The 21,683-nt window shown below is 42.7% G+C and overlaps 3 protein-coding genes across 8 annotated transcripts in view; 2 read left to right on the forward strand and 1 right to left on the reverse strand.

Moving 5' to 3' along the window:
- Positions 1–10,874, forward strand: part of LOC119692522 (lysine-specific demethylase 3A) — a 146,937-nt gene extending 136,063 nt beyond the window's left edge. For all 6 annotated transcript variants that reach the window (XM_048629467.1, XM_048629468.1, XM_048629469.1 and 3 more), the window contains 8 exons: positions 3,034–3,250; positions 3,620–5,335; positions 5,666–5,813; positions 6,380–6,510; positions 7,304–7,386; positions 7,762–7,990; positions 8,292–8,813; positions 9,229–10,874. In XM_048629467.1, the coding sequence (XP_048485424.1) occupies positions 3,034–3,250; positions 3,620–5,335; positions 5,666–5,813; positions 6,380–6,510; positions 7,304–7,386; positions 7,762–7,990; positions 8,292–8,813; positions 9,229–10,257 (4,075 nt within the window). In that variant the 3' untranslated portion in view covers positions 10,258–10,874. The remainder of the gene's footprint in view (positions 1–3,033; positions 3,251–3,619; positions 5,336–5,665; positions 5,814–6,379; positions 6,511–7,303; positions 7,387–7,761; positions 7,991–8,291; positions 8,814–9,228) is intronic.
- Positions 10,875–12,035: 1,161 nt separating this feature from the next.
- LOC105398204 lies at positions 12,036–14,489 on the forward strand. The gene is made up of 3 exons (XM_038113789.2): positions 12,036–12,190; positions 13,126–13,332; positions 14,391–14,489. The coding sequence occupies exons 1-3, from the start codon at positions 12,163–12,165 to the stop codon at positions 14,447–14,449; spliced, it is 294 nt and encodes a 97-aa protein (XP_037969717.2). The 5' UTR covers positions 12,036–12,162; the 3' UTR covers positions 14,450–14,489.
- A 2,310-nt stretch (positions 14,490–16,799) lies between these two features.
- Positions 16,800–21,254, reverse strand: LOC105398205. The gene is made up of 3 exons (XM_011570260.3): positions 20,923–21,254; positions 17,436–17,702; positions 16,800–17,022 (listed from the first exon to the last, which is right to left on the reverse strand). Exons 1-3 carry the CDS (start codon positions 20,963–20,965, stop codon positions 16,991–16,993), a joined length of 342 nt encoding a protein of 113 aa, XP_011568562.1. The 5' UTR covers positions 20,966–21,254; the 3' UTR covers positions 16,800–16,990.
- Positions 21,255–21,683: the final 429 nt, after the last annotated feature.

Here is a 21,683-nt window from a genome sequence, read left to right on the forward strand (position 1 = left end):
TTATTATATTCTATCAGACATATCAGTTGTTACTGTATTGTATTGATGTAGGTCATTGTAGGTACCTCCGGAAAGATTCCCGGAAAGAGTCACGTAAAAGAGGCAAATCAGATGTAAAATATCTCGTTTTGGCGAAATATTTCATCTTTAATTGGAGTAACCTTGACTTACATCAGATCTTAATGCTCATAATAGCTTTAAATCTTCCCCTATATTAAAAATAAAACTGAGTGTTTAAAGTTAAGACCTTGCTTGGGGATATGCACAAAGGTTCCATTCGAGAGAGCCAGGTACAGGTACCTACACCCCCATAGAGAATAGAATTGAATAAGATATAATTAAGTACCCTCCAAACAATAGTTGTTACAACAATAACAATACAATAATCACATTAATGTTATCAATGCTGAAAAAGGAAGGAACGAAATCAACACAGTGTGCAGTGTTCTACTCGTGCATTTAGAATAGTATACCTAATCGTTGTATTCACTGAATTAATTAAAAAAAACTGCAAGGAAAGGAATAAGCTGACTTTAATTCAAATGTGACAGCATCAAAGTGGTTCCCTAGATTCTGATCTGATTAATAGGCCATTGGTCTGATAATCACATAAATACGGCATTTCTTAGTGTCAATGTGTTTACAGGGATGTATAACTTTCTCTTTAAATACTGAACTATAAATGTTGTGTCTAAATTACAAAAAAATATACCTTTAATAGTATCTTTTAATTTTAGTTACCACAAATTCTGTAGGTTAAAAAAAATGTTAATCAATGATTCTGTAAAGTAATTAGCGATATTGACATTATAGGTATAGGATATGTACCGCATCTGCGTAATGTGTGATTAATTTGCGCACTGATCCACCTTCTCATTTCGAAAGTGAATTCCTTTGTACATAGATATTTGAAATATATCAACTAGCATATTAATAATATTATGTCATACCGGTAAATCTGGTGAAAAGGTCAGCATGGCAACTCTGACAGTCCAAGCTCTCTGAACACGAATATCCATTTAGCCACACGGCCCAATTCTCTATTTCTGCTTATCGACCGTGCCTAACCGAAACGAAACTTAATTTAATTGGCCCACTTCCCAAACTGTCACATAACTTTTACTTTAAAAGGTAAAGTGCACCAGACTGCTTGCTGACATAACTTGTCGAGTCACACGTCTGTTTGGGTCAAGGTTACCTCCGCGGCATGTCACTCACCTTGGTATCTCCAAGATTCGGTGTAATCCGGTTCACCTTGAAACATATTATACCCGCTTGTTTAAAAACGCAGCGATTATATAAAGTTATTGTGTAGTTTGTCAAGGTCATACAGATAGACATCCTGTCTGATATTGGAGTTTATGTTGTTGCTAACGAGTTTACTTGGCATTGATCAGTTTATTTATAGTTATGTTAACGCTTTTTAATGTCATTCATTTGTACATACTCATGTTATTGTACAAATGTCCTATTAGGTGTTATTTCACTTCACGAATATAGCCTTCCGGCGTGACGTATCACTTTATTTATTTATTGCACAAAATATAAACATGAGTAAGTACAAAGGGTGGACTTTATGCTAGTATCAATAACCGCGGTAAGGCAGTGGACTACCTAATTGTAAAATTGGGGAAATAACACTAAAAACACATTACGGCTAGACCAGTGTAAAACTGGGTCATGCATATCGTAGTTTTGTTTTAAAATACTTTTGCAGCGGTTTTCTGCTTCGATGCTTAGCTTTATGTTATTTAAATACCGATATCGCTCATTTTGGGATTCCAAATACACGCAGGTACTTTTTGATGTGAATGGTTTCATAATAAGAATTTTATAATATTTGACCCACAGTCATTATACTAAATTTACTAAAAGTAAAATTCCCATACATTTTATTAACATTAGATTTCATAGTATGGATTCATATTATACACTGCCGGGCAATGAAAAAGTTCCACTCACAAAATGCCAACATCAAACAACCCCAATTTTTTCAAAGATTTAATTTATATTGGAACAAAATCTTACCGATTTTACTTGGTAATATCCTGATGCTCTGTTAAATGTACTTTAATGTTGCAGAAGACGACATTAAGCTAGCCTTTTCCGTTTAGAAGTAATATGGTGCTTTTCTCAGTGGAACCTTTTCATTGCCCGTGAGTGTATTAATTTGTTGGGGAGTACCGCAAACGTTATCGATCATCTGCCCTATATTCTTCATTGTTTATTGTTAGTGCTCTTTCGTATCGGACGGCTTCTCATACGGAAAACCCAGGCGCTATAATTAGGGTCTCGTGCAGAAAAATGTTTATTAGGATGCTAGTATACAAATGCAAATACAAAGTAGGCCACAAAAGAAACACTTCTAAACTTAAAAATAGTAACGGTAAAATAGGCGGCCAATAGCAAACTGTGTCTGACAACTTTTAATCGGACTGATCTAAGTGATCGAAGATTACGCGCGAGATCTTGAGCACTTCTGTAAAATAAAGATTTAAATGACCTTGACCTACTTTACAAAGCGCTCTTCAGGTACGGTGGTTTACATAATATTTTTCAAACTACAGCTTTAACTTCTTAGAAAGGCACATGAAAGGCATACATTTTATAGCAAACCATTATTCTGAGTTTCGACCACATAGAGTAGTATTCAAATTTCGATATTGTTTTTATTTTTCCTCTGTGATTGAATATTTTTTATTGCCTAATTTTTTTCTTAACCTCAAAATGAATAATGAAAATAGCAAAAGCGAATTATTTGAAACAAATTAACTAACATGAAACTAGCGATAGTGTTAGTAGATTAAATTTATAGCTATTATTTTTGTCTCTAATGTTAATAACTGCTGTAGTATCTGTATTTTATAAAAATAACAACTTGCAAAATTTCAGCCAACCTGTACCTTAGTTTTGTAACCCCTCATCGATAACGATTGCGAATAAAAGCGGTCTTCTTACAAAGTTTCTACACTACTATTTCCATGTTCATTTACTGTATTAATAATATTAATTGTAGTTTCCGCTCGTTTTCAGAGAACGAAGGGATCAGGAGCAAAGGGAAATGCTCGAAAAGCAACAAAAGGATAAGGAGAGAGAACGAATAGAACGTGAAAGAGAACGGGAGAGAGAACGAGAAAGAGAACGGGAGAAACAGGAGAGAGAAAGAGAAGAAAAGGAGAGACAAGAAAACGCTGCGTCCAAATTAGTATCGAGGCATTTTGAAGAATCTCTGAGGCTGGCTAACCAAAAGGTAACGCATTTATTTGATATCTGGTCTATTGCCTATATTTTGATTAATTACATGTGTCCTATATCAATTGTAGCATATTTATACATACCCGAAGGGGTAGTCAGATACCGTAAGCGATAGCAGCTTGCTTTACGCTGTACATATATGTGATGGTGGTTTCGAGCTGTATGTATGGCCGTTTTGGGATGAGTAAAATGCACTTAGGGGTTTGGGATTTTCCAACGATGTTTTCTTTTACATACACTGCACATACAGAGTTCGTAGTGCAGCATGCATTGCACAGGTGAATAGATAAAAAATGCCTTTTCCCAAGATCCAACATGAATATTATTGATCTTAGTAATGAACACAAACAATGTTTACTTCCAGCGCGAGCGCAACCTGTCATGGTCGCTCATCAACAGCCTGGGCGCCCGCGGGGAGCGCTACTACGGCCCTCCCCCGCGCGCCCCGCGCCCGCCCCCCAAGGACAAACCCCTGCCCAAGGCCGAGCCCAACTTCGCCGCCTACCCCTACCCCTACCGGCACAAGGAGCCCCCGCTCCCCGCGCCGCCCCCGCTCGTCCCTGAGCCCAAGAGCTCCGTCATCGTGAAGCATGACACCAAGCAGCTGCAGCTGAAAGGACGGTCCCCGCCGCTGTACCCGCCGTACCGCGCCCCGCACCCCGCGCCGCCCCCCGGCGACAAGCCGCGCCGCCTGTACCAGCCGCCGCCCGCGCGCTCGCCCGCCTACTACCCCTCCCCGCCGCACCCCGCGCCGCACCCCGCGCACCCCGCGCATCCTGCACACCCGGCCCACCCCTCTCACCCCTCTCACCCGGCACACCCGGCGCATCCCGCGCATCCTGCGCACCCGCCGCCGGCGAAACCTAAGGTGTCGAGCCCGGCGCCGCCGCACGTGTACGGCAAGCCGGGCGGCGCGCCCTCCCCCTCCCCCTCCCCCGCGCACTACCCCGAGCAGCCCGAGCCGCCGCCCGTGCCCTACCCGCCGCCCTCGCCCTACTCGCCCGCCGCGCGCTCCCGCCCGCCCCCCGAGGCGCACACGCCGCCCCCGCGCGCGCCCCCGCCCCGCGCGCACGGCGACCCCGCGCCCCCGCTGCCCTACCAGACGCAGCCGCTGGACCTGGGCCCCGCGCGCGACGACCCCCGCGCCGAGCCCCCCCGCCGCCCCGCGCCCCCCGCGCCCCCCGAGCCCGACCACGACGACGCCAAGCGACGCCGTCTGGACGAGCCCGCGCCAGTGGAGACCACGCCGGAGAAGGCGGCCCCGTCCCCGGCAGCGTCCCCCGCTCCTCCCGCCGCGTCCCCGGCGCCCCCGCCCGCGGCGTCCCCCGCGCCCCCCGCCCCCGCGCCGGACCCCCCCGTGCGCCACCTCGGCAAGAAGGCGTGGCTGCAGCGGCACGAGACGGCCCCCGAGCCGCCGGGCGCGTGCTCCGGGGGTGGCGGCGTGTGCGTCACGCTGCCCATGGCCCTGGCCGCCGAGCCCCCGCCCCCCGCGCCGCCCGCGCCCGCCCGCAGCAAGCCCAAGCCGCGCAAGAACAAGGAGAACGGCCGCGCCGAGGACCCCGACGAGGACTCCTCCAGCTCCGACCGCGACGCCGCCAAGCGGAAACCGCCCAAAGCGAAGCGGAAAAAGGGAGCGCTCCCGCGCAAGACCACCGACGAGAAGAAGAAGAAGGCGTCCGAGAGTGGAAGTGAAAGTGATAAGGAGAGTGATGACAAGGACTCCGACTCCGGTTCCGGCTCTGGTGGTTCAGGAGCGTCGGCGCGGCGCGGGGCGGGGCGGGCGCGGGGCAGGCGAGCGCGGGGCGGGCGCGGGGGCGCGGGGGGCGGCCGGCGCCCCGACCCCCGCCGCTCGCCCCCGCGCTCCAAGCGGCCCCAGGACTCGTTCCTGCAGAACGGGCCCTGCTTCGAGGTGGCCCCGCGCCTGGCCAAGTGCCGCGAGTGCCGCTGGTCCCCCGCCCAGAGGGACAAGGACATGCCGAACATCTTCTGCCGGTTCTACGCCTTCCGAAGACTGAAATACGCTAAGAATAGACAACTGGCCATCGCCGGGTTCTCGGACCCGTACAAAGATACTGAAGAGGTAAATAGCACAGCTTCTTCTATTTACATAATTTTCATAGTTATGTTGATAGCTACATAACTTACGACCATAAACATTTTGAACATAATTCTTTACCACATCACAGTATCAGCTGTTGTAGATAATTCCATTGTTTTGAAAGATGACTTTCGTCAAACACCAATCTATTTCTTATATTTGTCATCGTTACGATAAGAATAATATATTACTATTATCTGTCCGATAGAAAGCTGGAAATTGATGTTTTTCTCACGCTTATCAGCTTTCTTCCTATAAACGGCTCTACAATCTACAACCCAACTCTAAACACTCTCTTTCTCTCTTCACCAGGAGGACAAGAAGCTATGGCTCTCTTCTTCTGCGGGCGCGGCCGAGCTGGACATCGAGATGAGTTGCTTCTTACTGCGGGAGATCGGCGACCAGTTCTGTGAGCTGCTGCAGCAGGAGAAGGAGGCAGAGTCGCACCATTTGAATGACGGTTAGTTTTATTCGTTTAATTTGTCTTTAATATCACAGGACAGTAATCTTTTACAACTGGACTTAGGCCATTTTTAAGGAGCATCACAACACTTTGTTTCCTCGTCCTTCACTGCCCTGTTATTACCGGCTACTGTTGTCTCTATATATTATGAAGAAGTTGCGAGGTTCGAATGCCTGTGAAGAACATATTTCCTATCGGTCTATATTGTGACTGAAAAATTTCAAGAGAGTAAATAATACTGTAATTCGACCTGCTCCTATTGGTACAAATGATATTGAAATTAGACTCTAAGAAATTTATAATAAATCTCGTGATGCCATTGCTATACCAATGCCATACACGATGCGCGCCGTATTTTATCATTCTTTATGATTATTATACATTTCTCATCAGCGCCCTAAACATCCTACGTTTACGCTTTACTATTCTACTGCCTATCAACTAACAACCCTCCTTCCCCGTCCACAGACAAGACGATAGCGCATTTTTCATAAGCGCCCATATCAACCTTCCTACGCCTTAAAGATTCACCACCAACTAACAACCTCCTTCTCCCCCCACAGACAAGACGATAGCCTGGAAGCGCGTGGTGCAAGGCGTTCGCGAGATCTGCGACGTGTGCGAGACCACGCTGTTCAACCTGCACTGGACCTGCGGCCGCTGCGGCTTCGTCGTGTGCCTCGACTGCTACAAGGTAAATACAAACTACATACAGTCCAACTATAAAGTCCTGACATTAAAGAGTGCGATTTTGCAAAGACTTTTTATCATTATCGGTTATTTACTTACATTTACATACCGTTTGGCATTGGCTTTTGAACGGATTTGTCCTTTAATAAATAAAATACATCGATTAAATAGGCTCTGTAACAATTAGTTAGGATCCACTTCCGTTTTCAGGACTTTATAGTTTTACTGTACATAGATTGTTTATGTCCCTCGTCATTAACCTTTGGAATGCCGAAGCGAGGATCCGTCCAAAATGCGATAGAACTTCAATTGTAAACTACATTACATAGATAGATAGTTAATCTCCCTCGTCATTAGGCTTTGGAATGCCGAAGCGCGGATCCGTCCGAGACCAGATAGAACTTCAATTGTAAACTACATGGATAGATTGATTGTTTATGAACTCGTCATTAACCTTTGGAATGCTGAAGGGCGGATCAAGACGCAATAGAATTTGAATTGTGTCTGATTCCCAGAAAGTAGCCCATTGCGACATTTTATAAAATTTCTGTTTATTACCCTTGTTATAAACCCTTTGGAATGACCAAGCGCAGATGCGTGCAAGACGCAATAGAATTTGAATTGTGTTTGATTCCCAGAAAGTAGCCCATTGCGACAGATCGCGCCAAAACAGTATTCCCTATGCTTTCTTCGTATCTTATTATTTGGCCAAAACCCATTTGTACGTAGTACCTAGCTGTATAAATGTATAATTGAATAAACCTTGGCGATTCTAATTCCATTGTTTCTATCCACAGTCACGAACATCCGGTGAGAATGGCACCTCAAGCAATGCCGAGAGCAACTCCAACCTCAACAACGGAGAACGAGACAGCTTTGGGTACGTATCTTTATTTTCTTTTGGCTTTGAGCGTTATTTCGCGCTACTTCAATTCAATATACGAATATACTGTTGAATTCGGAAATTAGATATAGACTTAGATGCTGTTGCCTGGAACATTCTATATTTTAGAGTTTCATTTTATGGCGAAGCAAATATAAAGCAAAAACCCTACCAAACGTAGAGATTATGGTTTACGGTTGATTCCCTAACTATCATATTATCCCTAAATAACCCTCCAGTCTTAGAGGAGGGCCATATCCTGCAGTGAATTATACATATTTAAGGGATGCGTGTGTGTTTTTTGTACTCGCGAACAAAACCTAATCTTGTTACTCCTCAAGTATTATAACTAACCCTTCCACCCCCCCACAGCTGGCTAACCTGCACCGTCGGCGGCGCGGGCTCCTCCAGCGCGCACCTCCCCCGGCGGCTGCTGCTCACGCAGATAGCCGCGGGCGGCGCGCTGGCGGCGGCGGCGGCTCGAGCTCACACCGCCCGGGCCGAGTGGGGGCTGCCGCCCTGTGCTTGTGAGGCGAGGGTCGAGCCGGATAGGGGGAGACGGCAGGCGGCTAAAGCGTTGCTGCATGCCGCGCTTAGCAAGGTGAATATTGTTATGTATTACGAATAATAATAAGGTACCTAATGTTGGAAAGACAGCGAATGTGGCGGATGCACGACGGTTATAAAGTGTATCTTTGACAATTTCTAGAGGCTCAGAGCAAGCATCTCGTAGACATGCAAAGGTCTCAACAAGGAACATAAGTTTTTCTCTAACGAGAAGAGCCTCACGATTATATAGCCGTTTTTATAGCTGATTATATACCAGGGCAAATATCCAGTACTATGAGACATCTTGAAATTTATTATATTCATCACTAAATCTCAACTTACTATCTTTACAGAACATCAAGAAGGAGGAAAGCAAAGAGGAGAACGGCCCCACAAACGGCACCTCCCCGGTCAAGTCCGAAAACGGCAAGATCACACCCGTGGTGAGCTGGCTGTCCGACCTGCCGCTCAAGAACGAACCCAAGGAGGAAAAGTCCGACTCCAGCTCCTCAGACTCAGAGGAAGGAGGCAACTTCTCCACCCTGCGAGAGCTCCTAATCCGACCGGCGCCAGACGGCGGGGAAGCTCAACCTAAGAAGAAACAAAAGAAGTCCAAGAACGATTGTCTAGACGACGTGATATCCAGCGTAGTCGATGAGAAGAAAGACGAGGACGGTGATTCTAAGCCCTTCGCGTTGTCGGATGTGGTGAAGCGGTATGAGAGAGCCCGGGGGAGAGAGGAGCTGGCTGTCCGGATCATGACGCTGACGGAGTCCAAGCTGTTGTACCCGGATGTACCGCACGCATGGCTGTGTGATGGGAAGCTGCTGCATCTCACTGACCCGGTGCATCCCGGGAATTATAAGCCCTTCCAGGTAATTTAGCTTAACTTTATAGGTTCTTTTTTTTTAAATACCAATATCAACCCCATTAAAGATGAGTTGCAGAAAGGAACTTTAAGCTAATGCTGACCTTAAATGTATACCTGCCTTGCTTTGACAGTATACGGACAGAAAGAGACAGACATAGATTTAATGCCGACATTAGCTTAAAGTTTCTTTCTGCAACTCAGCGTAAGTTACAAACTTCGCCGTTTGGAATCTGACCTTTATCGTGGCGATCAAACTCGCGGCCTTGTACGAACCTTAACGTATTCTACATTCAGTTTATGGGAATTAAGAATGAGAACAACTCTATTAGCAGTGAAAAGCCGTCCAATAAATTAATAATCATTACATTTTATTTTGATATTCTGTGATACGCATTTCTAACGGTCACATTTCTCCCCAGGACCAATGGAAGCGCGGGCAGCCTGTCCTGGTGTCCGACGTGTCCTCCATCCTGGACAAGGAGCTGTGGTCGCCGGCGTCCTTCTCCCGGGACTTCGGCGACACACGAGTTGACCTCGTGAACTGTGCGTCGGGGCTCGTGGTGCCCAACCAGCCCGCGTCCAAGTTCTGGGACGGCTTCCAGCTCGCAGCCCAGAGGCTTAGGGACGAGCGCGGCGCGCCCATGGTGCTCAAGGTCAAGGACTGGCCCCCCGGCGAGGACTTTGCCGAGCTACTGCCGACCCGGTTCGACGACCTCATGCGAGCCTTACCCCTGTCGGAGTACACCTCTCGCAATGGCAGGCTCAATTTAGCTGCAAGGTTACCAGAGTGCTTCGTGCGTCCCGACCTCGGACCCAAGATGTATACGGCTTACGGGGGCGCCGGCGGCACTACAAACTTGCACCTGGATGTGAGTGATGCAGTGAACGTGATGGTGCACGCGAGCGCGCCGGCTGACGCCCCCGAGCGGGCGCGGGAGGCCGCGCGCGCCGCCGACGAGGCCGGCGTGGACGTGCTGTCCCGCCGACGCGCGCGCGTCACGCCGCCCGCCGCGCTCTGGCACATCTACGCCGCCCGCGACGCCGACAAGATCAGGGATTTCTTAGTCCGAGCCGAGCTGGAGCGAGGCGCCCGTCCGAGACCCCAGCACGACCCCGTGCACGACCAGACCTGGTACCTGGACGCGGCTCTACGAGAGCGCCTGTACCGCGAGTACGGGGTCGAGGGCTACGCCGTGCTGCAGTGCCCGGGCGACGCCGTGTTCGTGCCGGCCGGCGCGCCGCACCAGGTGCGCAACCTGCTCGACTGCATCAAGGTGGCTGAAGACTTTGTCTCGCCGGAGAATGTCTCCCGCTGCTTTGAACTCGCTCAACAGTTTCGCCATCTGTCCCGGCAGCATGCGAACAAGGAGGACAAGCTGCAGATCAAGAATATTGTGTACCACGCAGTGAAGGACTCGCTGTGCTGCCTCGAGCAGGCGCTGCAGTAGCCGCCCGCCCAACCCCGCCCTGGCCAGGGGCAAGCATGATCTCAACCTCGAACGTAACATTAATCGCTAAGTTCCGCATTTAAACGTAAGATTGGGAGAGTGATACGCGCTGTGCGCTCGCGAGATGCCACGTCGCGTCGCCGGATGGTGTACCAGTTCTGTGTAAATGTTCGCGATATATTGTGATGTGTTCCGACGTCGTCGGAGAATGTGCAATGTAAATTAGTCTGAATATGGTGATATCGTTGAGATGTGGATATGTTTTATGTTCCTTAATCGAAATACAAATAAACTCTTCAGGTTTCTCTGACAGCTTAACGTAGCTCTAGTGATATGTATGTATTGTGTAAATTTTTATTCGAATTCCATCGAGTACATATTAAGAAGTGTATACTTTTAAGTTATTGTTTTTGAGGTAAACGTATTCGCTCGAAGCATTGTACATTAAACACCTACATATTAGATTTCTCAATTTGGTTAGTATGTTAAAATAGTTAAACGAAGTATGTGACAATTTGATTTTGTCCTTATTGCTGTATTAGGCGAAAGCAAGTTTTTTTTGTACTGTGTATATTATGTATGGTTATAAGTTGGAATAAAAAAGATGTTTATATTAACAGTGGCTTTAATTTACCTAAAACATCGCTAACAAAACACATTCACACAAAAGTATAGGTTATGATACTTAACGAATATCTCTTCTTGGCAACCCTATGAGAGGTAAGTATCAAATGCTATCCATCAAACGAGGGCATAATCTGATATCTAGCCAGTAGCTGATAATGGGATTTTTTAAAGATAGTGATGTCAATAAGTACGGACCAAGTGAGTGTTCGGATCGGATCATTTAGTTCATAACTTATAATGGTTCGGATGATACTCGTGATGCTAGCACGACTCGACTCCAATCAACGGAAACGGATTATCGGGATAGGAATATATTGACTTGCACTGCCATCTAGTTGGAGCATTGAAAACTTTTTAATCTGCTATTGTGTCGTAAAGTTCGTGACTATACCGAATCGGTAACTATTTTCAAGAAACATTGTAGTTTTTTGGGCTACTTAACCTAATTAAATTGAAATATTTATTTTGAATGCATCCTGATGTGAATATATATTCTCTCTGTGATATGGCATGGCATTTGGCATATGTTTATTAATTTAAGTTTTTAAAGTTCTCCATAGATGGCGCCACCTACTTAAATTGTAACACCGTACTTGGATACAAACCAACAACGTTCATTATCATCATCATTACCTCGTTATCGTATACTACTGGACAAAGGACTCTCCCAAAGAGCGCCATAACCACATACCAACATAACCTCTGTCACCCTAGGCCACCAGCCTTTACAGGCAGAGATTAGGTACAAAAAGTAGCAGACTGGAGTCCCATGTAACGTTTCCTGTTCGAGGTCTCCAAACGAGGTCCCAAACAGTCACCTTCCGAAGGATTGCATCAGAAATAAGGTAGGTAATTTAAGGTCACCTCTGTAATAGGTGGGTCTACCCCACATACATAGTACATAAATACTTTTGTAAATGGTCTTCCCTAGGCCGAACGCATTGATATTAGAGCAGATATATCCCAGCATAAATACGAACAATATACATAGACATGTCTTATCTACAACACGGTAATGATGAGCGAACCTAGGTAAAAACAAAACCAGATACAACAGGTCCTAATTTAATTCTGCGCAACTCTGTAGCGTTATTGAGGTCTGAATTGAATAATGTTCAAATTGTCAGTAAGTGTTGACTGTTGACTGTTGAGTGTTGACCCCCCCTCTGCCGCGGTTATATAAAGACCTGATCTCCCACCTCAGGCTTTAGTTTACATAAACATTTCGCGACCGAAAGTTCGCCAGTTTGTGCCCGACCGAGATAAACAAACAACATAATGAAAGCTGCTACCTTCGCCATTTTTGGTAAGATAAAATTCTTAGTTTGTTTTTGATTTTGGGACGTGTGAAATGAAATAAACTAAAAAATACTACTTACTTATATAGGTAGGTAGATAATAATGATCTCAACTTATCCTGTAAGTAAAAATGTATAAAATAACCATTTATCGTCTAGGAATACCTGGTTCAAGAGCACATCTTTTATAAAAATACGGTTACATAAGCGGTTAATCCAGATGATATTTGCAACTCCTGCTTTGAACACATCATTTGCATTTGTCTTCTATATCAACAAGCTCTTTTAGCATTCATGTTACTATGCCAATATTGTTTTTTATCTGAGTAGCTGTTTGAGTTCATTGACTGACCATGTTCGGTCGAACAACAACTTACCTAAGGATAGCCCTGGACCTGCTTCCTGCGATTATCAGATGAAGATCACATCAGGGCTGTTTAATTTAACACTTATTCGCTCCCAGAAGGTCATAAAGTCATAACAACAGGTTAAAGACAATGAGATTTTATTGCTGTTTAAGTATATGATGTTGACTTCCTTTACAAAAACTGGTCAATTCGCAATGTCTAGATCATTCTAGACTAATGTTTACTGAGCGATGAAACCTGTTTGATGTCTTAGTTGACCGTGGAGATACCGGCATCATTTCAACATTAGTAATAATCTACCTGTATCTAGTTACCATGCCTTTTGGGGACACCTTACACTAATCTACTCGCAACCATGAAAAGGTTAACTGAAAATGCCAACTAAGGGTAGGTACCTACCAGAGTCATTCGAACATTAGGTACTTACTGAAATCTATCATGTCTTCTGGAGACACACTAATGTGTATAAACAAAGCGTAGAAAGACTTGGAGCTTCAGGATACTTAGCAGCAAGATATTTTAACTAGTAAACACAGAAGACCCTCATAACCAAAAACCTTCCCTCCCTTTCCCAGCGCTAGTCTGCATAACCCTGGCGTCCTGCCGCCCCGACAAGCCAGACCTGAAGAAGCTCAAGGAAGAAGCCACTCGCAAGAAGGCGTGCATGAACGACTGCACCAGCGAGAAGTTCGAGCCGATCTGCGCGGGCAAGCCCGGCGAGAAGCCCAAGTCCTTCGGCAGTGTGTGTGTGCTGAACAACTATAATTGCGAGAATAAGGAGAGTATGTATTTGGTTCTCTTTTCTCTTTTTATTAAAACCTTTGATAGTAAATGTAAACTTCTTGAGCGATACGAAATAGATTTTACTAAACTGTGGCTAGTGTACTAGGCTGTAGGCAACTGGCTAGTTTATTTAACCAACTGTGGCTGGTTTCATGGGACTAAACAAGTTTATTTACTAGTACTTAGTCACTTACTTACTCACTTTACCAATAAGTGGAATGCTTCCAGTTTCCCTGGCTTGTTAGGTAGTCAGGAGGTCATTTACTGTCTCAAGTGCTTACGAAGTTAGAATTTCAGTTGCTAAAAAATGTAATTGCATAATGTATGATTCAAGCTTTGACTTCGAACTAAAAGTGGTTTATATAGACAACATTATATTGCTAAAAACCAGGTAAAAACTTTGTACTCATAACCAGCGAAGTGTGAAGTTGCATGACGTAACACATCCAGGGGAATAACAAATAACAATGAAAATAATGCAACAGTTTGGTGACAATCAGAAGTCACAGTCATTGTCGTGTATTGACAAACCGGACATGATTCATATCATTATTGTATACAGTAGTAGACACTGGGCCAGTTTATAGTGTTTTATAACGAGTTACTGGGTAGGTACCTGATCACAAAACAAGGACGGCAGATTCCGTGCCCTTTTCAATCCTTCTTGAATCTCGTTTTCTAAACTGCTGAGTCTCAAATCACACAATGGTCTATCAGTGAGTTTAATTTTTCAATTGCAAAATCAGGAATGTGTGAAGTCGAAGCACTCATCATCACCATCATCATCAGCCCATAGTCGTCCACAGCTGGACATAGGCGTCTCCCAAGCAGCGCCATAGCACTCTACTGTTCTCGGCCGAACTGGCAAGCGTAGCGTGGGACGCCCTCCGGGCCACTGGACTGACAGACCTTAGACAGGTTACCAGAGTGTTGTAGCCTCGAAACAATATCTACCCATGCACAAAAGTATCGGCCTACCTAGGTCCCGCAAAATCTTAACTTCTATAAGTACTTACCTAGATTTCGTACGTTTAAATGATTGTTTCTTTTATTTCAGCCCTGAAGAAGACGAGCAATGGAGAGTGTCCCGGCTCCGACGGCATCCGACTGTCTTAAGTTAAGCAATAACACAGATAAAGAAATATTTTGAGATTAATATCCCATATTATTTATTTTCATATTCTACGACTTTAGGTGCCCATCTTTTTCTTGTTGGCTTGATTTAAAAGAAGCTACAATTCATAAATCTAAGCATTTTAGTATAGTGCCACAAACTTATCTGTTCCGGTGAGAGCGAACTAAATTGGTCCATACCTCATTACTTACTAAATGAATTTCATATTGACATAGATTATATGGACCAATTTAGTTCGCTCTCACCGGAACAGATAAGTTTGTGGCACTATACTCGTTTTTTGACTGTCACACTAACAATCTAGCCAGCAGAGATGTTATTTAGTTTTTAACCGACTTCGAAAAAAGGAGGAGGTTCCCAATTCGTCTGTATTCTGTATATGTATATTTTTTTTTTAAATAATAAAAATACCAGTTGAAAACTTTATTAAATATTTTTAAACTGTAATACCTAAGTAATAATCCTAGTAGGTTAAATTTGAAACGTATGAATATATGTACGTAGGTATGATGTATGCATGTTTGATACTCTTTCACGAGATAACGGCTGGCCCAATTTTTATGAGAATTTTCTACATGCAGTAAACAGACACGCTGGATTAACACATAATCAGGTTCATAGCTTACTTTTAATCCCAGAATTCTCACGGGATAACCTGTTAAGAGAAGCTTAATAATGTTGGAAAAGTAGGTAATAGTAATATGTATAAGTATATGTACTAGGCCAATATTTATTGAATTGTGTTGACAAGTATAATATCCAATACGGATATTGAATTGCCTGATAATAGACTCGACTGATAGTAGACTTTGTGTCGCCTAAATGTAGGTAAGTACTTACAATAGGAAAATTCGAATGGAAAAGTAGTAAGAGAGTAGTAGTAAGCGTATGTATACGTGATGCAAGATGATGAGAGGTAACGTAGGTATTTGCTTTGTGGAGGTAACATTTGTACCACAACAAATAGGGGCGTGACAACTAACTAGGAATACATTACGGGGTAAGTATGATGGCTTCAAAAAGTAAACGTATCGTATGCTACACTACAAACAATCCCTATGGGTACCTACCTACTCTTCTACTTACGATAAGCGGCTACTAAGTCCATGTAAACTCTTAACGTAAAAGTAAGTACTATCCTAGACTTTGACTTGACCCACGTAGATAGTTAATCTTTCATTGTAACTGTATGTGCGTCTTATGTAGAACCCTTGAAATACAGTGTAAAGTTCACAACTGTATTGATACAAACATGGTTGTACTATCGTCAGTGTTTTATCACCTTTGTATCTATGACTTTTGACAGTCGACCTTGTTGATTGACATGCAGGCGCGCACACGCTGCGCACATCATCATGTAAGTAAATAGTAAACATGTGCGGATTATCTTAAATGGCCGGCTTCCATTTTAATGTCTAAACTAAAGTGTCTATGAATGTTAGTACATTATAACTACTTAGCTACTGAGGCATTTGACGAGAACGTGAAACATGATAGTTAGGATTTTGAATCTGGTCATTGAGCGAAGAGCTTTGCAATGCGACAACAATTGCGTTAAAATAAAATACACATATAATTTAAAAAATAGTTTTTATATAAAAATTGAATAGTCTATCCAATTAAATAGAAAAAAATGCATAAGTAATTTTATTAGATGCCCGGTAAAAGATTTAAAAAAAATATATTTATTTTAAAAATACATAACTGCCGTTTATGTAAAATACAGTTCAAAGATTTTGAATAAGTTTCAGTCCAATGAAAATTACCGTACTTCGTACAATAAATAAAGATTAACTTACTCGATCGTACAATCTTAATACTAGCTGTCTTATATTAAAAATATTTATATTCGAACAAAATAATATGGTAGGTACTTAATGTAAAACTTCATGGAAAAACTCAGAATAAAAAATATAGATAATTTAGTTGCATAACTTGAAACAAAGAAAATATGAACGCATGATCAGAATAATATAGATAATGATTACAACTAAGTATATAATGTAATAAAACAAGTACTTACTGACCTTTAATCATACAGGTTTTAATCTTTGGTTTTACTTTGATACGATTACCTCTACCCATTTTGGGCATTTTTTTTGCATAAAGATTTTTGATTTATTACATCACTTGTATTATATTACTTGGCCCAAATAATGTGACAAGTACTTACCATATCTATCACTTCTTAGTAGATCATCGATTTTAGAATCAAAACCACCTCTAATTAGGTGGTAGCCTATTTAATTACATTTTGATTGTTTTATGTGCTATTAGTATAATCTATAATGATTGTGGTAAGTGATGTGGGTACGAATTTAGTTTTTCTTGTACTTTAGAACCCTTAGGTAAATTAAACCTTAATTAAGTTACACTAAAGTAAAGTATTACAATATTGGTCCTTCATTCTCATACGCGCAGCAGGCGTATCAACTTGCACCTCAGAACATTGACTCAGTTTGTGGCAACTGCGAGTCATTATTCTGCATCCTCACAGCCCGCGTGGTGGTCGGAGGTTCCTATCAGCACTCCCCGAGACTCGTTATCGCGTAATCTGAAATTAATAATGAGATTTTATGTGAAGTATAATAACTAGTAGAAGTGTTATTTTTAGGAAGGTAGTAACGTTTCCTCTAGGAGTTTTCTTAAACTTTATCTATAAAGTTTATCTTCTAGTCGCACTAAAAGCTTTTCATGTGAAAATGTATTTTTCAATATTCTCAGTTGACGCTTGACTGCTTACCGAATCTATCGACGTAACTAGGCACTGTGATTAGCATGTTTAGACTGAAAATAGGTGGATGCAAATTTTCAGTGTGAATTAAAAATTACATAATCCTGCTACTGTACCGCCACCGACACAATCAGATTCAGGCAAGCTAAATTGATACGATAGTTGTAAGTTAGCTAGTATATTCCCACTGAAAAACGGTTTCTAAAATAATATTAATACAGTTCCCAACTCACAAGTGCTCTCGCGACACGACACCGCCTCCAGCTCACAAAGCGTAGCAAACGTCCTGGCCGTGCCGAGCGCATCGAACGCGCACACCGGGCCGGCGGGGGGCGCCCCACAGCGGCCGGCACACAGCGGCGGTGGGACGCCCTCGCGCACGGCCCGCATCAGCTCGGCCGGGACCGCCGACTCCGGGCCTTGCTCCACGTCGTGAATCGTGTTCTGACGGCTCAGCAGTAGCGGGAGGGTGGCCCCGTCCGACTGGAGACACGCTGCCGCTGGAATGAAGAAAGGGATGTTTGAACAAAACGCACGCAAACAAAACCGGCCAAGTGCGAGTCGGGCTCGCGCACAAAGGGTTCCGTAGCAGCAAAATTACAGTTAAATCAACCTATCTCAAAAACTATAAGAGATACTTTGATCAAACCAAAAATCGTTGAAAGAGTTAATTAGCATGCATCACCTCTATTTTTTTTAGAATTTTATACCCCGTAGTTATAAAAATAGAGGGGGGGGGACATACTTTTTACGACTTTGAGAGCTGATATCTCAAAAACCGTTCACTTTAAGAAAAATGTTTTTTAGAAAACTTTATATCATTTTAAAAGACCTTTCCATTGATACCCCACACGGGTATGTACATCGAAAAAAAAAATTTCATCCCTCAGTTACATGTATGGGGGGCCCCACCCCCAATTCTTTTTTTTACTATTTAGTGTCATATTTTTGTAGCGGTTCATACAACACATATTCCCATCAAATTTCATCACTGTAGTACTTATAGTTTCCGAGTAAATCGGCTGTGACAGACGGACAGACGGACAGACGGACATGACGAAACTATAAGGGTTCCGTTTTTGCCATTTTGGCTACGGAACCCTAAAAACGGTGTATCAGTCATGAAAATTTGGGGAAAACTATTTGCTCCTCTGTAGAAAATTTTTGGTCACGTTCTGTATTTTTTGGAATTTTCAATATGTTATTGTTGTTATGTTTGTTAGAGGTTTTAAAGGGTAGGTATGCTTTCTGAATGTTGCTAGCAATCGTACCCACCTTTCATCATCATCATAATCACGAATTTTTATAGAATGAGTGAGATTGTATTCAGAAGATAAATTCATGGATACTTTAAAAAAAATATGCTTTCAGAATGTGCACGGGTAAATTACATACCTGTAGATATAAAGCTAATAAGATTCCTCCCTGTATGTTGTCTCCTGTCTTGGGGACATTTTACCGAAATTGAAGCATTGGCAAATAAACTCATTTACTGATTACATTGGGTATCTTGATGCGCTGGAGAGGTTGGTCATTTTATCGCTCATATGGTTATAAAAAACACTTGTTTTATAGTCAATACCTAAGAACTTACTTTGGACCATTCATCAGAGTCATATTGGTTACATTACTTACACCGTTACACCGCAAATCATTGCACATATGGAACCGTTCAACATGGCCTACCTCAAGGGAGCATACTGGGACCATTGTTCTTTCTCATTTACATTAATCATATCCTAACTAACAGGGTGAATCAGGACAGTTGTGGCACAGAGGTATTTGTAAATTTCTTTTGGAGGGTATAACTTTATTATGATGTTTATGTTTCACAAGACCGTGGGAATATAGACGTAAACGAATGACTCAATGATGTCACACTCAAATGTGATTACGATTGAGTCATTTGGAACTTTGACTATTATCTATTTTATGATACCTACTGATTCCTGGAAATGGGGTCACGACGTCATAACCATGAGTGTCTATGAAATTGTAATAATATTTTTCTTACGCAGTTGATTATTTTGGTTACGCATCGTTGTTTGTGGATGAAGGATTCTCAACATCTAACTATTTCCATCTCAGTTTTCTTTGTTTTTTTTAAATTTTATAAAGCATTAAAGTTTTTTTTGGTGTTAGTATATATAGTCTGCATTATTTGTAATTTACGTACCTATATTTCAATTTTATCCAGAAAAGAAGATAATTTAATGTACTTATAGGTATTCTGGCTTTGGAAAATTCCACCAGTCTCACCTCAGTATAAGATACCTTCTTGATATATAAAGAAATATCGGTTAATGTTTTCAAATGCATAACAATAATAAATATGAGATCACAGGAACGGTTTAGGTAAATAAATAACAACGATTAGATTAAGCAGGGTCGAATGAAATGTCGAGTAAAACGATTGTAGTAGTTTCTGTCCCCAGTCGCCATTAGCGTCAAGCAACAATGGTCTCTATCTAGGTTTACATAAGGGTATTGGAGAAGTAAACTGAGGGACAAGTGGCAAAGTGAACGGTCTCGCTGGGCTCGTCAAAACAATAACTAATGGAAGAAAACGAGAAACAATTGAGCTACGTTTTATGTGCTCATTAATAATTGAGTTGTAAGATAAAACTGCTTTATCGGCGGGTGTGTTGAATGATGCGCATTTTGCAAGTGTGAAAGATTCTCTCTATTGTAAGGAAACATGGAAAGTATCCATATCTTTGAAAGTGTAAAAAGTTTAAGGAAGTATGCATATTAATCAGTCAGCCAGCAGTCAATAATCGACTATTGCTAGAGTAGCATTGGCCTAGCGGCCTAGCATAATAAAAACCTGCACTCTGCCTTCCCCATCCAACCACTACCAGGTCACCTGTCTAAGGCCGTAGGATCAGAGGGAGTCCCACGCTACGTTTGACTGATCGTGGTTACTGGATGACCCGCTTACTCCGACAGTTATAGGTCCTTCATTAGGTTCATCCGGCACATTACCTGGGCAATTTGTTCACAGCACAAATGTCAAACCTAATTTAAGCCGAGGGAGTTCTACAGGGCAGTATACTATCACCGTGACTGTTGTTTTATATAATTAATCGATATAATTGGTTTTTGTAACAACCACTAACATCCTTCACAATGATTCTGAATCTCATCCGTCCTTAACAATGATTATGAACCTCTCTGAAAACCCAACATAGGTACATTATCTACAGCTAAAACGGCAAAACTGAAAGGTTTAGTTACTCTATGCCCTATTGAAATAGCGTCAAAAGCACACACATGTCGCCAACAAGTCTCCTTTAATCGATTACTCATCGCTAATAATACGAGTGGGCTCGGTGGGTGTGGTGATAACCCCGCTACGGGTTCACGACGCCAATCGGTCTGCATCTTTATGCACTTAGACCGAAACTGCATTGTAAGTACCTACAAAGATGCACTGACTAAGAATTTGAAAGTCTTTATGAAGTTTACAGTACATTGCTGTGGTTGGTAAGGTGAAGGTGGAATGGATTGGTTGTTGGAGAGTAATGGATGCTGTTGTTTAGAGGATTGATTCTTTGGTTTTCCATTATTGTACTTTGAAGTTTAGCAACAAAGACTTTAGTTTCGTTCCTTTGCAATTGAGTAACAGTTCTGCTCTTTGGAGCTAAGGCTAGTTATAGTTCGTTGTAAGTAAGTTTGTACATAATAATAAGGAATTAATAATAAAGGAAGCGAACTTACCAGCAAATAAAACTAGACACAATAACACTTTCCCGCTTTGCATTTCCACCTGTCGTGATCAAATCTTGAACTGTTGCTCCAACAAACTTCTTCACTTTCAAATCCGTGCACACCAAAGAGTTTATTCAAACTTTTTTAACAGAACGCGCCAAAAATAAAAACTTAAACGTCAAAATGTTTTTTTTTGTCGCTGCATGAACCGGCCAGTATTATTTGAAATTGGAACTGCGGTGCGATATTGAGTTTGCTGGTATCGGCTTGCTACTGGCGGGGAGTGGTGGTGGCAGCGATAACCCTTGCCCTGAGGTTGAACGCAGAGATAACAACCAGCGACTTTGAATCCAGAAAGACCATTCTTTGCTCATGATACTTAATAGCGTTTTTTTATCGAATCGAGCTGTATTAACCTTTGCTGATGCACTGATTGTCATTGTATACATGTGTTTTGTTAGGTTTGATTCGAAAGACCCGTAATGTTTACAACTTAAGTGATTAATTGTTAAAGGGTGAATATTTGAAAACGAGTGTTTTTGCCTCATTTACCTGGCATTTTTCAAAATTGAACTCTAGCCCTTTTGCTGTAAACTCGTGCTTAGGGGAATCGAAGATTACCTATATAATGTGATTTGCCTCATGTTTTGACGAGTAGTTTGTGAGATACGGTAAGTGAATTAATGAGCCTGCCAAACGAATGAGGAATAAGCCAGAACAATGAGAACATGCAGACATATAAATTAGGCTCGGCCAGATCAATTATAAAT

Source organism: Plutella xylostella, chromosome 23 (genome assembly GCF_932276165.1).
Source record: "Plutella xylostella chromosome 23, ilPluXylo3.1, whole genome shotgun sequence".
NCBI classification, from domain to species: Eukaryota; Metazoa; Arthropoda; class Insecta; order Lepidoptera; family Plutellidae; genus Plutella; species Plutella xylostella.